This window comes from Cimex lectularius, unplaced genomic scaffold (genome assembly GCF_000648675.2).
Source record: "Cimex lectularius strain Harlan isolate CLEC.00 unplaced genomic scaffold, Clec_2.1 scaffold36, whole genome shotgun sequence".
NCBI lineage: Eukaryota > Metazoa > Arthropoda > Insecta > Hemiptera > Cimicidae > Cimex > Cimex lectularius.
Genome location: NW_019392648.1, coordinates 1777060 through 1794309, shown reverse-complemented (window position 1 = coordinate 1794309; position 17250 = coordinate 1777060). Strand labels below are relative to the sequence as shown.

General features: G+C 33.9%; 2 protein-coding genes across 4 annotated transcripts in view; one reads left to right on the top strand and one right to left on the bottom strand.

Moving 5' to 3' along the window:
• Positions 1–17250, top strand: part of LOC106668443 (oxysterol-binding protein-related protein 2) — a 62244-nt gene that overhangs the window by 9757 nt on the left and 35237 nt on the right. For 2 of the 3 annotated variants that reach the window (XM_014397216.2, XM_014397215.2), the window contains exon 12: positions 2355–2508. In XM_014397216.2, coding sequence (XP_014252702.1) covers positions 2355–2508 — 154 coding nt within the window. Of the gene's footprint in view, positions 1–2354; positions 2509–14619; positions 14721–17250 lie in introns of those variants that run through there. The other variant, XM_014397219.2, reaches the window with a different exon arrangement.
• LOC106668524 (DNA polymerase eta) overlaps positions 1–17250 on the bottom strand; it is a 73416-nt gene that overhangs the window by 37944 nt on the left and 18222 nt on the right. The gene's annotated exons all lie outside the window — the stretch shown is intronic.

Genomic DNA, 17250 nt, shown 5'->3' with positions numbered 1-17250 from the left:
GTCAGTAATTCTGCTTGGTTTGTACCCATTTACAAATTCATCTACCCCTTTTCTTTACTCTGGTCTCCCTTCATAACGAATAAATCTTTTGCCTTTTTTTTTACCCCTTTTCTTTTGTTAACACATAATTAAATTTTGGTGTAGCATTGCATTTAAAATAGCATCCTATTTTCTGCAAGGTTTTTTTTTTAATATATATTTTCTTCTTAGTCCCTCTTGAAGTGAGTATTTAATTTATTGAAGGCTTGTTGTTTTTATTTTGCTTCTAGTTTTCACTGTTTAGCATGATATTATTTTTTTATATATATCTGTAACTATCATATATTTTATTTATTTTAATGTAATTGTTAAACATTTTAAACAAATGATAATTCTAAGTATCCCTGATATGAAGAAAATGATTAAATTTTTTTTTCCAATATGTAGTACAGATAAATCCCAATATATTATATCTTCAAGGGGATGAAGGATAAGTACAATATATCGTCATGTTCACTATATTGAGATTGTGTTTAATAATACATATTATTATTTATTAATACTGCAAGCATTCCATCAAGGGTAAAAATTAAAAATGCACATATACATATTGCTAATTCAGTAGTGTGAATTGCCCTGAAAATGTTTTCTACATTTGATTCCGCTAAAAAAATGTATGCTAGTGTATGCAATTGATCAATTTCTTGGCCTTTTTAGGACTAATACTCAGAACTCTTTCTGGTTCTTCACCATCCATGTCATCTATTAAAATTTTATCATCGTTAAGCATTCCAGTAAATGCAATCATCGTCAAAATAATCAAAGCCCTGAAAATTGATGGGATTTTCATCATTTTGTGACAAGAAATGTCATCCAATTTTTCCTTTCCATGGCTGATATATCCTCTTTTAGGAATCCACAAGTTCTGAAGCAAGTTTTTATTATGGTTGCTGTTACTTTTTTAAATGCTTTGCGGCAATATTCATTGCAGTAAGCAATGCAACATCTTGAATCTGTGGCGTTGGGTGTAACAAACAAAATTCTGATACGACCTGCCACTGGTTACAATAGCATAGAACTTAAAATAGCATCCGATTTTAGACTTTCTGCAAAGTATTTTTCCTTTTTTTTTAATATATTTTCTTCTTAGCCACACCTGAAATGAGTAACATGATAACCTCTACCACTCTATTCATATGTTTAATCAGGATTTCAATGCTAAAATACACTGGATAAGATATTTTGTTGACCTTGAAGGCAGAAAAAAATAGTTACACGGAGGCGACTGAAATGCATTGGCATGTAACATGATTTTTTCAAGGGACCAGCACTTTCTTAATATGATCTTGATATATCATACGAAGTATTGAGATTTTACTGTATATATAATGAGAAAAACTTACAAAACATTTTGAATCATTTAGAGAAATAGCTTAAATTTTAATTTGATTTAAAATATTTTAGGATTTAGCAGGTAACTTAAAGAATCATTATTAGTGTGTGTTTCTTAGTGTCCTGTTGTTTCATAATTTGTTGAAGTAATGAGGAGCAGTCAAAAATGAGGTAGTTCAGAAAAATTTCTTTTTTGTGCTCACGTTTCAGCCTTTATTCGGGTCATCTTCAGGGCCTGGATAAATTACAAAACATACGTTGAGGGGGAAAAATACAGTTTAAGATGTAAAAATAAATTTTGAACCAAGTATTTCATTCTCACATAAAGTGTGGTGCTATTCTTGTGGTATAGTATGTCAGAAAAAAAAATGAAAAAGGTGTTTTCCTATGTTCCTAAACTACCTCATTCTTGATCACTCCTCATGGCTTCAACAAATCATTATTAGGTTTTATTTATTTTTTGTATTGCTAATAATTGATATAAAAATAAATTAGTTTTAATTAAGAAGAATACATATATTTATGAGTTGTTTAAGATGTACACTTGTTTTTGAATAATTGTTATTTTCAAGAGCTTTCAAATTAAGTACAAAAATGGTTTTTACTCGCGAAGAATTTAAAAAGAAAGAAGGTAGGTTGTAATTATTTGCTTTTCTGATAATAGTTGCCAGTATCACTGGATATCAATTTTTTTTTTAACTGAACAAATTTTTAATTTTGTCTAATTATTATGGTTCATTAAAAAATATGGTCTGCTCATCATTATGTGAAATAAGTGTAATTAAAATTTTCATATTTATACAGCCTTTTATCAAATGTCACTTTTCATCAATTTAAAACTGCAAAATCTATCTAAATTCACCGTCTCAATGATCAAATGTTAACAAACCTAGTAAAAAAAATTTTTTTTTGGCTTTCAAAATGTCCCAGTATGAAACCGGTTTCCAGAGGTACAAGGCAGTTTAGACAAAAATGTTTTGTAGGTTCCGAAAGTGAGACACTTGTTACTGCAGGAGGGTCTGACAGTGACACACTCGTCTGCATCCCGTCCCCCACCTCTTCAATAGCCACTCTTGCATCTTGTTATTCGTTCAGATCCGCAGCAGAATTTTATGAAAATGGAGAGGAAGTGCACAGGTATTTATAATTTATGTTATATATGTAAATATATTTTTGCGTATGAAATTAATAATATATTTATGATTATTAAATATGAGGGGGGAATGGAATGATTCATGTCGTACAATAAGCTGGGACAATAGAGTTAATAAAAGTCTTTTTCTTTTTTTTTTTTTTTTTTAAACACTTACCTAGGGCAATAAATAAGAAGTTGGGAGAATAGGTTTAATAAAAGTGTCTAGTTTTTTTATGAACGACATTTTATCTATGATAATGTTGCTAATGCAAAACGGTCAATATTAAAATTTTGATATTTTATTGATTAGTAAACTTAATAATCATTGTACAAAAATGTATCTGAATCGTACTGTTTTTTTGTTTTGTTTTTTGTAATGATTTCAGTGTCAACATCGTGCAACACGCATCTGTCATTCGTGACAATATATTTCGTGAGTTTAAATCATAAACGCATGCTGCATTTGTTGTAAAACGCCCGATTAAATTTGGTTTCCTACTGAACAGCCCGTTCGTATTTGAACGTTTATTTAAAAAAAGACTTGACCTTTTGGTTTTGCTTTGAGTGATGGCTAAAACGACTAAATGTCTGTCTGGATAAAAAATAAATAAAAAGCCTATAAGGCGGTTTTATTGACGGTACCGGAAACGGGAATTGTGTTCCTCGGTCCTTTTCACGCCATCGATTACAAGAGGAGCGAGTGGCTCAGCCTGCTGCCTTCCTTCGTAAGTCCTTTCGGATCAATGAACTAAGGAATTGCTCCGAACCAGGCCCTAATTTTGGGAATAAGTAAGTCGATACACGCTGAGGTCAATAGTTTATGAGAATGTCGAAAACATTAGGAACATGTCCGTACGATTTTGAAACGATCAATAATGGGTCGTCAATCAAGCATTTTATATGAAAAGGAAATATTCCCGTTGGAACAGACGTGAATTTTCTGCGATCGTTTCTTTATTCGAATTACAGTCAAATTGGCTTTTTGTAAAGTTACGAGCTGTTCTTATAAAAGAGCGATGTCAACTTTGAATTGGCTTAAAATTGCTTTTCTTAGTAAGGAAAAAGTTCTATCCAAACCCAGTTGCAAGATATATTTAAGTTAATTTAAGTTCTAAAATCTCATTTACAATTTTAAATAATTTAACCCCCCAGAGTCCGTACATTTTCCGAATTAGTCCTCAAATAAATAATACGTGATTCAGTCTTAAATTTATACATAATTATAAAACATTTCAATATGCTTAAAGAATTAGCATAAAACAATTTCCAAACCATAAAATTGACCATTAAACCGACGATAAAAAAATTTAACCTTAATCTTATCCCATTTGAATTAAAAAAAAAATTATTCTTTAACGGATCGGCTTAAAAGTTCACTGTAAATGAATCGCCCCTCTTAATCGAGCAAAGGATTATATTTAACGAGATATAACTTGATTGTGAATATTTTAAATTCTATTTCCTATATAACCAAATTAAAAATATAAAGCTATGAAATTTTGTTTTTAATTTTCGGTTTAATATTTTAAATCTTTTTTCAGCTCTTTGTAAAGTGTTCTATTAAATCCGTAAAAAATAAAAAATTAAATTGTATTGCGTGTATTTTCGCGAATTCAAAAATTGGACCGTGAATTTTTATTTCGATGTGAGTGTAAAGGGCCAGAACCGTATCACCGGTGATCAATAATGCACACGTCATTTCACAACCTTGCAATATTTTTGTCTTGGTAAATATTTTTCGTAATTTTCTCACCTGCGATTGAAACATGCTTAATAGCAACGAAAAATCTTACACGACCGTTTAAAAATAACAAAATATTTTGAAATATTGACTTCATATTAATTATTAATCCTCTTCAGTGCTTATCCTTTTTTTTTGTCCCACAAGAATGTAAGGTTTTCTGTGAGTTTTGTTGTCAGTCGTGACTTTTAGCGTTTATTTTACCAGATATGAACGATATTTTGTCATCACCCTGCTTTTACCCCTGAACAAGCACTGTTCTATTTGGTTGTTTTGAATTTGGAGTTTTATCGCGACCAGGACACCTGCGAAAGTTTCTTAGATTGAACAAAAACGGTTCTTAGGTGAGATATTATTAAGATTTATCGTAATTTGTTTAGCTTGATCGTCCTAGTCATCCCTGATCATCTTGCTGGTTTTTTCGACGGAAGGTATGTAATCAGGGTAAGACCACTTACTCTTTTCATTCTTGCTAAGTACGTGAGTTGTCTTCTCCTCTCTCTGATTATTACCCTGACTGATCACTAATCCTGCGTTGTATTGCGATTAAGTATTTTTTCGTGACCATGATAACTGCGAAGTTTCGTACAACTAATTAAAACGGGTCTTAGACAAATTGTATTGGGATTTTTCATAATTGGATAGATTGTATCTGGTCATACTGATTTAAGGATCTCGCTGATTTTGTCAGTTAGACTCGTTTCGACGGAAGGGGTATAAGTAGGGTGAGGCAATCAACTAATTCTCGTCTCCTCAGCTTTGATTTTTCTGTGCGGTACGCGATGTACAAGATTTTTTCCCTGACCGATAACTCATTTTAAGAAGGGGGAGTACGATACCCTACCATCAATGATTATAAGTCGTGTGGGTTTAGTGTTACAAGCGCCTTATTCACGAAATTCCATTATTTAAAAAAAATATCCTTTTTTCGACAAAACAGTTCTGGAGGTATAAAAAAGGCTTTGAATCGAAAAAAGTCTCAGCGTAGATTATTCACATTTACCTTGAAATTTACTTTATTGTTAATTATTATTACGACAATTTGTTCATATATAAATAAAAATGACTAGCCGAACTATATAACATCCGGTGAAAAAAAAGGTTCGTATAATTATAATTCCTCGGCAGGTTTTTTATTGAACTTTAAAGGATTTACTTTCGATTTACTAGCATTTCTGTTAGGATGTGTTAATAAAGTTATGAGAGGATACGAATAAAATAATCTTGGCCGACCATTGAAAATGGCGAATTGATTAAAGTAATTAGTGTTTGACGTACAAAAACCGAGAATAGATTAAGTAAGAATTTTTTAATGGCCTTAAAAAAATGATCGATGCATGTTAGCCAAGGAGACGATTATTATGCGTATGAGTAAGGGGAGGGGGTCGTGAAAAAAGCCAGGAATCGTACGTGACTCGTATAACTAACCAAAACGGGTCTTAGATAAGTTGTATTGGGATTTTTCATAATTTGTGTACATTTGGTCATCCTGATAAGCCTGTTTGTCGCAGGCTTTGTCGGTTGGTTCATTCAATTTACGCGATTTTTTCTTGAGTTATACGCGATGTGCAGAAGAATGTCTTGTCCTCGCTCTGTTTATTTTCCTGATGTTCCACTGAATATGGCAAAATGTAACCAAATCAGCGAGTCTAGGCGCACCCAGACGATCCACAGAACTCGCACATCCCATCACTATATTGCACATTGAAATTTAAAAACTTGCGCAAAAAAAAACTTGCTAACTTTTCACTTCTTTTTAAGAGAGTCAAATTTACTCAAGTTAAAAGTTACTCTGAGTTTAATTAACTTTAAAATTAATTAGCTTTAGTCTCGTTGAAAACCTTTTAAATATTTTGTTATCGTGGCTTACTCGATTAAGAGGCAATGTGGTGGAAATCAAGTGTCTGTCAGTTACTCTTGTATCTGTTCGACTATCAAGATAAATGACATTAGGTAATTAACAAAACTTGTAGTCAAATCCTTAAAGTTAGTAAATGTATAATGTAATGCCAATTTTAACTGCTTCATTTGGTATATTCATTTAGTTTATCACGTATAATTTTTTTTTAATCAATTCCTAAAAAGGTCGAAGGGGTGTACGATACCCTACCTTCAATGATGATAAGTCGTGCGGGTTTAGTGTTACAAGCGCCTTATTCACTAATTTCTTTATTTATAAAATAATATTAATTTTTTGAAAAAGCAGTTCTTCTAAAAGTAAAAAAGCTTTAAATCGAAAATAATATTATTGATATTTACATTGAAACTTATTTTATTGTTTAATATTTGTAGGAGGTTCATATATAAATAATCCTGACTAGCCGAACTAGATAACATTCGATGAAAAAAAGGTTCATATAGTTTATTGAACTTTGAACATAAATTTTATATGACGGGAGATAACTTTGAAAGTCTCTCCACTTTTTGGTTTTTTCTTTGACTTTTGGGCGTTGAAATACATTAAAGGAATTCCGGGTATAACACATGAAGAGATGGATCTTTTTTCAGGGTTTGTAAATAATATATGCAAGTGCTTTCAAGACACGGGCAGTTTTTCACAAACATAAATAATTTATACGCTCATTTTATACTAATGAAATTAATGATCTTTCAGAAGTTTTTGCTAGTTTTGTCTTTCGTTTGCATACCCCCATCTTGTGCGTGTTATTTTGTCTTTTTGTAAAATGTACAAGTGGTTGTTTTTTTTATTCTGTTTGTGAAGGATTTACTGCACTTTCGATTAGCGTTTCATTACTTCAGTACTATCATAGTTTTTATGTGTAAACGGTTGTGTTCTGTGTTCTGTGTGCACGAAAAAAACGTCATGGGAACTCTCTATCCCCTACCCAGAGGAATAACGAATACTCTGGGGTGAGAGTGTAAGTAATTTATTAGCGTGAATTGGTGTTCCGAGTCCGGAAGTCCGAAGGGATATCGAGTGCGCTGGGTAAGTGAATGTGATCAGTATTAATACAGTATAAGAAATTTGATAACCTGAGATAACAACATTGGTTATTAATAATTAATTAAGGTTTTTAGTTGGGATAAAAAAGTCAATGGCACGAGCGGGATTCGAACCCACGATCTTCGGCTTGATACCCCGCTGCACTACCACTTGAGCTATCGTGACCTCGATCCACTCGGACACCAACTTCCCATCTCAACCACACCTTTTGAATTTTCCCTCCTTTTTGCCATTTTTCAATCCGATTACACGACATTTGACAGGAGTGGATCGAGGTCATGATAGCTCAAGTGGTAGAACAGCGGCGTATCAAGCCGAAGATCGTGGGTTCGAATCCCGCTCGTGCCATTGACTTTTTTATCCCAACTAAAAACCTTAATTAATTGTAATATATTAATTGGTCAAGCGGACCACGAAATTAGTGAATTGGTTATTAAGTTAAAAATTATGAAATAGTCATTGAGAAAGATGAATTTTCCGTTTTATGCGCAGAGAGCTAGCGATGACCACAGACCACTAGATTTGTCTGTCCATAACAAATATATTCTATTATAATTATTATTGTCTCGATACTTAATTGAAATTTTAAGTCGTTTTTATTTAAAATAAATTGTTATTCACCAGATAGGGTAAAGCTAACATGACGAACAAGTAGTATTGTACATTTTACTTTCTTGTTATGTAGGTATTGTATGTCTACTGGAAAAAATATAAAAAGAAATATTAGAAATAGACTATACTAGTGGACTGTCCTAGATCAATGGGAATTGCTTGGCTATATCGATTGTTAAATCAATGGTTGGGCATCCGATTTTTAATCAGGATTCACTACCTTTAACCTCGATCCTATGGGTTTTGTCTAATCAGATCTCATTTACATACTAAGCCATCGGCATTTGTTTCTAAGTTTAAACTTAGAAATAGTGCTTTAATGGCTGGTTTAAAATTTAAAACAAGAGGTTATGTGCGTTAAACGGCTTGATATTGGATTGTTAAATAATAAAAGCGTATTATTTTGTCTTTAAGTTCTGAACCGGCGAAATTACTTCAGATTTGGAAATCCGATTTCGTACGTATGAAAAGCGGACAAAATTTTACTCAATTTTGTCGTTTTACGTTGAATTAATTGGCAAAAGAAAAGACCCATTCGTAACGGCATAATTATCTCCGTGAATTTATAATAAAAATGGATTGGTTTGATGATCCTTCGACGTTAATTCTCTCGACCCTTTAGTTCAGCATCAGTCAATTGCATAACAGGAAATTTACTACTATTTTTTTCTGGTTAAAACCTACGCTAAACTTACGTTTATAAATATACGTTATAAACAAGAGCTGTGTGATTATTTATTAGCGATTCATACTAAAAAAAAAGAAAACCGAATCCAGTTGTTACACAATAATATTGTAAAAAAATATATAACTAGTATCTTATTAAAAAGTTAGTTGTAGAACGAAATCCTTCTGCTTATGTACTTAATATGAAGGGTTTCGTTGAGCGGAATTTCACCCAATAATATTTTTACAGGTTTTACAGCAAGGAACCGCATATTAGGTTTCAAGTAAGCCCTTCATCTAAGAAGGTATGACGTCAGGGTTATAAACAGGGAAAGGCAGATCACCGCGGCCGACTATTTTTTTTCCATTTGTACTAATATCGCCTGTTGCAGGGTTGTTTTATTCAAACCGTTCCCTTTGAAGTGTAAAACTTAATTCTATAGACCTGTTGATAATGAAGCTCATAATCCATTACCCTACCGTCTAGAACAACCGTAGGGTGCACAAACACATTCTCATTTCAACCAAATGCAAATTATATTGTTTTTTCCAAAGTTACAATTCACAAATAACCTTGCTTATTGTCCAAAATCGGTGATCTTTTACACGGAGTTTGACGTTCGATTATTAACGCTCTTTTCAATACGAATCTTGCTTGAACTGTTCATCAATTCAGTTCATTTACCACTGAAGGAGGTACATATTTAATTTTCCAATATTCTGGAACGTCTGAACTAGAACTATGTCGAATTACGATTGAATATTCTAACTTCCCCTTCAAATTCCTCCCTTTTTTTTACGATAATCTGAATTTCATTCTTCCTCTCATTCGTAGGAATAGGTTTATAAATGTTTATAAGAATGCTGAATACCGGGGATTTTTTAGTTAATGGAGTGTTATTAGCCAAGGTTTGAATTGATACAGATAATTGTTTAATTCTTCTCTTGTAATTTTTCCATTCTGGCTTGGTCAGTTTTTAAAATGGCTGTTGATAAACAATGGAATTTACTACAGCCTTCAGTAATCAAGCTGGCAGAAGCATTAATTACAAAGAAAAGGCTCTTTGTTCAAGTTGACTTAAATAAAATATGAAAGGCTTCCGATTGCTTTTAGGTGCAGTGAACTTCGACCTTTTGCCGCCTTGATACTTCCACGGTGATTATTTCTCTTGCTTGTTCTGGATCGACCCAAATTCGACCGCAGAGGTGCCTGCGGTTTCACCTCAACCCTTAAATACCATTGAAATCGAAAAGACAAAATTTAATACTAAACTAATAATTGTTTAATCAAAATTATTACTCTGTGCACTGATTCAATAATGTCGCAGTCAATTACCAAATACAATAATATGTAAAAACATACATTATGTGTTAAACGGTAAAATCTTAAAAATTAATTGTGCAATAATCTAGGTGTAGTAGAGGTCTGAGAAGTATCAAGCCGGATCTTTGGTAGGTTGAGAGACAGACATTTTTTGCAAGGTACCGACTCTTTCCATTTATGAAATTCCGGTCAAATGAGAGTTTCCAATTTGCATGAAAATACTACGTTTTGGGTTTAACTACGACCTTTTGGAAACAACCAATTCTAGTAGTGAGTCAGTCGACATTTATCCCTGTTTTGTTGTCTGGTAGCAGGGTGAGTCAAGCATTAAAGTGAAAAAAACGCTGGGATTTTTTCTTGATCGTCTCCAATCATCCAGGAGACATAAAATTTTGGCTGGTTTTGTGAAGCCTGACGGTTTTTGGTTTTACACTATCGTCTAAGTCAGACTCTTTCCATCACATACATACATGTGATACAGTGATACATCACATTTTACCTCTGTCAAATGCATATTAAGGGCAGAGTTGTCAAACCTCATAAAGGTCATAGTATTTACAGATTGTTTTCTGACGATACTGTAGACATTCTGACTGGGTTGTCTGCCAGGCGCGATTTGATATTTGAACCCATTTACCTGTTGGTTTTTTAGTCAGATGTGCTTCGAACTTTGCTCTATAGGATAATCAGGGTGATAAGGAGGGTGAGGCAAGGAGGAACCGACTCTTTATGATATTTTGCTCATGGTAGATTTGCCTAACTGCACAGAACGTCTTAATATTTTGAAATTGTAGCTAGATCCTCTCCGGCTATACTGAAGAATCGGCCAATTCTGACTTATCAATCATACGTGTTTTTGTATTTAGCTCTAGTGGATAGTGAAGGTTGTAAGCAGGGAGGCAAGGAACCTACAACTTCGATTCAGATAAAATATGTCATATGTCAAATTTGAGTACATTTGCGTTGTCTAACCGTATTCAAACGCCGGAATATTTATAAATTGTACGTGGATCGTTTCCGTTCATCCTGAAGTCATATTGCATTCTGTGTGATTTTAACTGCCAAGCGTGATATGAAACTATCTTTAGCTGGTGGCCAAAGGAGGGTGAGGACCGACGAAACTTGTGTCAAATGTAATATACGGTAGATTAGCCTAACCGCACAAAAAGTTATAAGTTAACAGTATTTATTAATTGGAGCTTAATCCTCTCCGATCAATTTGACTGGATTTTTTTCCCCATCCACTTCCCTGCCGTACCTAAGGGAGACCCCATACCGGCGGACCACGGCCACTAAACTAATTCAAATGGGATGCAAGTTTAGGGGATCTTATTGTGCTTAACGTCTTTCTTCGACCTTGCCCTGAAAGGGAAGACCCAAGGAAGAAGGGAAATATTTTTCTTATTATTAATTTATCTAATCTAATAGGTCTCCCCCTTGCTGTTTCATCCTTTTGAATACACTTTCTAATAAATACAATATTTTAATAAATAAATAACTCTTATGGGTACAGGGAGTAGCCAGCCCGGAATTAAAAGTTCAGGGAAACGCTAAGATCTAACAAGTAATTTATTATAGGAAGAAAAAGAAGAAAAAAGAAAGAAAAAACTCCACTATAGCTCGGCTAACAGGCTTGAAGACCTCAAACGCTCGGTCCTCAATACTGGGTAGAAACTCGTGGGTTAACCTTCCCTTGGTGCTTCTGTCCCATCTTTCCTGCCACAAGTTGTCTATCCAAACGGTAAGGATCTCCCGGATCTGCTTTCTAGGTGCAATTCGTAGCCTTTCCTATCTGATGCATCCAAATTTACCATTGTTGGCTCCTTTCCATCTCTTAGCTGCCGGATTGCAATTCTACTGTGGAGGACAATGTCTATTGGTGCAGCGGAAGCAAGGACTTGAAGGGCGTGAGTAGGGGCTGTCCTATAAGCTTTAGTTGTTCTCAGGAGCGCTATTCTTTGATTCTGTTCGAGGATGCTTCTACTCCTGCTTTGCAATTTTGTTCCCCAAGCTGCTCCTCCGTACATGGCAATGGGCAGGTATACGCTTTTGTAAGTGATGGAGAGCGCCCTTGGACTCAGCCCCCATTTTGATTTCGCGATCGAGCTTAGTTTCGAGAAGACGCATGTCGTCATTTCTCTGATCTTGATGGCATGGTTTGTAGGACTTAGCCTTTCTCCCAAAACTATGCCTAGGTACTTTACCTTTTCGCTCAGCTTGATTCTTTTCCCTTCGATCTTAATCACGGGGCTTGTTCTTAATTTTCCTTTTAGCATTAGCGATTGGCATTTGTCAGGAGCAATTTTTAATTTGGCCTCTTCGCACCATGTTTTGATCGCCGTCACCATTGCTTTTGATTTTTCTTCTAGCTCTTTCTTCGTATCGGCCTCTATGATGTTGACAAGGTCATCCACGAAAGCGACGAACTGAGCTCCCATTTCCTCCAGCTTTTCCAGGAGGCCGTTGAAGACAACGTTCCAGACTGGTTTGAGGGCACCCTTTTGTGACATTTTCTGTCGTAACAATTTGACTGGATTTGGACACGCGTATTGACATTTAAACACCTTTAATTTCTGATAACTGATTAGTGCTATAAGCAGGGCGAGACAAGGTCCCGATTTCGACTACGGTATATTAGCCTAACTGTAAAAAAGTGGCAGTTCAGTTTGGATTTGTGTATGAAATGTGTTTTTCCATTTAACCAGCTTTAGTTGCTACTCAAGGATAAGCAGGGTGAGGCAAGACATATGTATACTCCTGTCAATTACGAAATTTTGCTTGAGTCAAATGCCATTTATAGTACATTGAATTGAAATTGTTTCTGTCCTGGAGAAGCCAATTCTGTCTGTATTATCAGACGCGTTTTGACTTTTAACCACCTTCAGTTCCTGATCAGTTTCATATATAGGTGAGGCAAGGTACCGATTTGGACTAAGGTAGAGTTGCCTAACCCAACTAAAATTCATCATACTTCGAAGTTGTAGCTTGATCGCTTCTGATCGTCCTCTGGTGAAGTCAATTCTTCAGAACTATTTGAATATTTAATCATCTGATCAGGGTTATAAGCAGAGTGAGGCACAGACTGTTCCAGTTGAGTTGAAGTTCAGCTCATAAGGGCGTTGGTGGCCGCATCGGTTTATGCATTGGCACGGCGCTCTTCACTGTAAGGAAAAGGTCCCGGGTTCGAATTCAGAGCCGCTGGATTCCAACCCAGCATACTACAATGGGCTATTTTTTTTTCAAAAACACCGGCACCCTGACAGTTCATATAACCGTGTATTTATAATGATATTTAGGCCTTTTCCCAAATTGTTGTACCATTGAATGCCTGCTAATGTTTGAATGATAGTTGCAAGATTTATTTTTTCAGAAGTTTTTGAGGCTGCCGAAGCGGAAAAATGAAATGGAAGAAAATACAAATTGGGGGTTAATGAACTGCAATGCCTAAAATCTCAATTTAAATAAGAAAAATAGCTCCCTCAAAAAAAAGAAAAAAAAGAAAAAAGTGGTATTGTGCTTTGTTTCTTATTATTGTTATGTAGAATTAGTTTATGTATCATATTTGAATGGAAGAATAAAAGGACAAGGATGAGCCAATACTCATGCTGAGACTGTTGCTAGTCTGACTCCATTATTATTATTATTAGCCATACAAGCCTATGGGAAATGTTTAAATTATGGAACAAAAATTCACAATTCTAATCAAAAAAGAAACAGAAATAAATTTTATATGTAATTTAAAATGGGATTTTTGCATACATTTGGCCTTCCAACTTAAGAATTTTAAAAAGAAAAAAGAAAAATTAAAGCTTGGATGGCAATAGGATAAATTAGTTTACGAGTGAATGTTTGGAGTCAGAGCTTTATAGCACTCAGAAGAGATAAAGCTAACCTAAGATAGAAGTTTTGGATGTTAGGGCGTGAAATGACCTTAGCCGTTAAAACGCCCTTAAAAATGAATAATAATAATAATAATAATAATTTGTTGGATTCGTGAGTAGCGGTGAAGAATGTGGTAGTTTAGAAAAACATCTTTTTATTTTTTTGCTGATGTTTCGACCTTTATTCGGCTCATCTTCAGGACTTGGGTGAATTACAAACGATATATTGATTGGAAAAAATAGAATAATGGTTTGTAATTCACCCAGGTAATACTATACCTTGCGTTGTCACCCAGGCACTGAAGATGACCCGAATAGAGGTCGAAGCGTCAGCAAGTTCACCTATGTTAAATGATATGTAAACTCGAATTTCTGCATTATTGGTTGTCCAGGCACATAAGAAGGGTGAGACAAGATTATTTGAACACTATTCAAGTGAATTTCGATTTTGCCTAATATAGACGTTATACAAGAAAGTTACCTAAGAGTAATAAAAGTTCAAGAGTTAGAGTTGAGGTGGAATAAAATGTTTTGTCATGAAATAATTAGCTTGTGGTAGGCTCTGTATAACGTTAAACTTCAGTCTCTGTCAGACTGAAGTAACTTTTTTCTAGGCTTTGTTCATTAATGTAGTTTATCGTTGGTCTTTAACTAAAAATAACTATTACGGTTTTTCTCCATTTTGGCCAAGTTTTAACTGGAGAATGGCATATAAAATGGCATCCTCTGCTTGTTAAGATATTTCAAAGCAATTTCTTTTATATGTTTGTCCATAAAAGGATTTATCAGGAGAGAAACCATCGGTAGATCGAACTTCTGTGGCAGTCTATGTAGGTCACCGTAGGGTCTAAGTTCGTTATTCGCCCGCTGGTTTCGCTCTTTGCCCCCATTCATCCCTAACGATTATTCCACAAGCGAGCATTGATTGTGCATGCACGTGAGTTAAAACGGGCCAGTGTCCTTTCTCCCTTTCTCCGTAATTCATTTTCCCAATTCGTAACCTCGTTGGACTTATATATTCGAAGGTAATTATTGAATTATCTGTTCGATTTCCAACTCCTCCCCGGGGGTTGCGGACGATCCCTTAGGGGTGAGTTTAAACATTTGACCTTGAAAGCCTCTCAACCCTCATCAGCTCTACTCTCTCATTCTCTTTCTGGAAATTCAATTCGTTAACGATTGATTGGGGACGTCGATAATTCGAAACCCTGGGGTCTCGATTTCAATATGGTCTGGATTGATGTTCAACTTGGGCAAATTCTACAAGAAATTATAACCCTTCTCTAAACGAAGTTGTAGTCATGGCTACCAAATACTCCGCTTTTCCCCGGCTTAGCTACTTTTCGCACGAAAATAAAATATTTCAATGCAATAATTATATATAAACTATGTCTTTCTAGCCCTAGTGTCAAATCATAAATATTACCTGTCAAACATAGTTGTTTACAAAACATTAAAAATTAGTTAACTGTGACGATTAGTGTCCAAAACAAACACGTATTGCGTAATAATTTTTATTTAAAAAAACACTTCATCTATACCAATTTTTAATATTGATTAACCGTTTACATTTATATAATTCTCCGATCAATTATTATACCCATACCCATAAACTTACTGGGTTGGTTATACTATAAGTTATAAGTTAATACATTAAGTGCTTTATTAGATTGTGGTCATAAAAAAAAACTGTCTTGACTGCTTTGATGTCACCCTTAAATTTTATGAGGGACGTTTGATATTTTTAATAAACAAACTTTTATAAAAGCCTATAAAATGTTGATTCATTTCATTACTGGTATGCTTTAAATTTTGATTGGGCATCATTGTCCGAATGATACAAAAACTAAATAACTTGCTTAATTTTAAAACTTTGTATGTTTGATATTTTTAGTAAAGAACTATAATTCAAATTCTGACAATAATGATTCATTCATTGCTACACCAAAATATGCTTTTTTTACTAATATTTTGTTAGGGATGTTTGAAATTTGCAATAAACAAACTTTTATAAAGATCCATAGAAAATTGGGGTAACATTTTGTGCTAACCAATTAATTACGCTATTCGTAGATAATCAGTATGGACATTTTTGACAAAATTATTTTTTAAAAACGAAGTAACTAGCTTAATATTAAAACTTTGATTTTTGTTTGATATTTGTAATAAACAAGTATCATTAAAACTCTGATGATAATATTTTATTCATAGCTACATTAAAATATGCCTTGATTTTACTACTATTTTACGAGTGATTTTTGTTGTTTTTAATAGACAAACTGTTAAAAAAATCCATAGAAAATAGAGTTATAAGTAACCAGTAAGAAAATTTTTGTCAAAATACAAAACACAGTAATTAGCTTAATTTTAAAACTTTGGATGTTGATATCTTTAATAAACAACTAAATATTACAAACACTCTGACAATAATAATTTATTCATTCCAATACCAAAATATACTTTGATTTTTTCTAATACTTTATGAGGGATGTTTGATATTTCCAATAAATATATCTTTTGTGAAGACCCATGTAATACTGATTCTTTCTTCGCAAAATCATCGATAAATAAACAGTATGGAAATTTTGACACAGTAATAAATTAGTTCATTTAAACAACTTTTTTAATCTGATGCTTTTAGTATTTTATCAGATTATTATTATAAAAATGGTTTCACTCATAAACTTTATTAAACAATTATTTTTTGTATTTTACATTATGGCTATTTATTGGGCTGGATGGGTTATAAAGTTGATTCACTGAGAGGTAAAAAAAAAAAGTGGCCACCCTCGATTTTTTTAGTAAATACTTGCAATTATTATAATTTTTAATTTTTGTTGTTTACTGTCTATTTTTAAAGATAAAGTATTAGATATAGCTAAATATAAAAAAAATTCTTTTCAGTATATAATATTTCCTCATCTCTCGTTGATCACCGCATGCATTTCACGTGGCATCGATTTTATGAGGTTTTATATATTTTCATACTCCTATAAAAGCGCCATTCTTAATAACCGCAAATACTCCGGCGTCCACTGGGCACTTTTTACCCTCTTTGACAACTCGTCCCAAAGGTGTTCCATAGGGTTAAGTCGAGACTACATGCAGGCCATTTAAAACATTGAATTGAAACCCATATAGTCACCAACGTGACCAATATTTAAAAAAATATTCCTAGCTGGGTGGGGACTTGCAATTGTCATGTATAAAATAAAGCCGTCGCCAATTAGTGGCATAGCAGGAAAAACTTCTTCTGATAGCACATCTTAAATGTATCGCGCAGCTGTTAGGGAACTCTTGATGAAGATCAAGTCAGAAAACCTCAAACAAAACCTTTGCTCATCTGAAAACAAGATTTTAGTCCAATCTTGCTCAAAGTAATTGATGTGATTTCTTGCGAAAGTTAACCGAGCTGTTCTGTGCCTTGTTTGAAGTTCTGCGCCAATGGCAGACCTTCACGTAATCGAGCTACTGAAAACGTCTTACAGTGGGTAAACTGACATTAACTTTCTTTGAAGTCGTTGCTTGATCTCAACAGCGGTAGAATGTCGATTA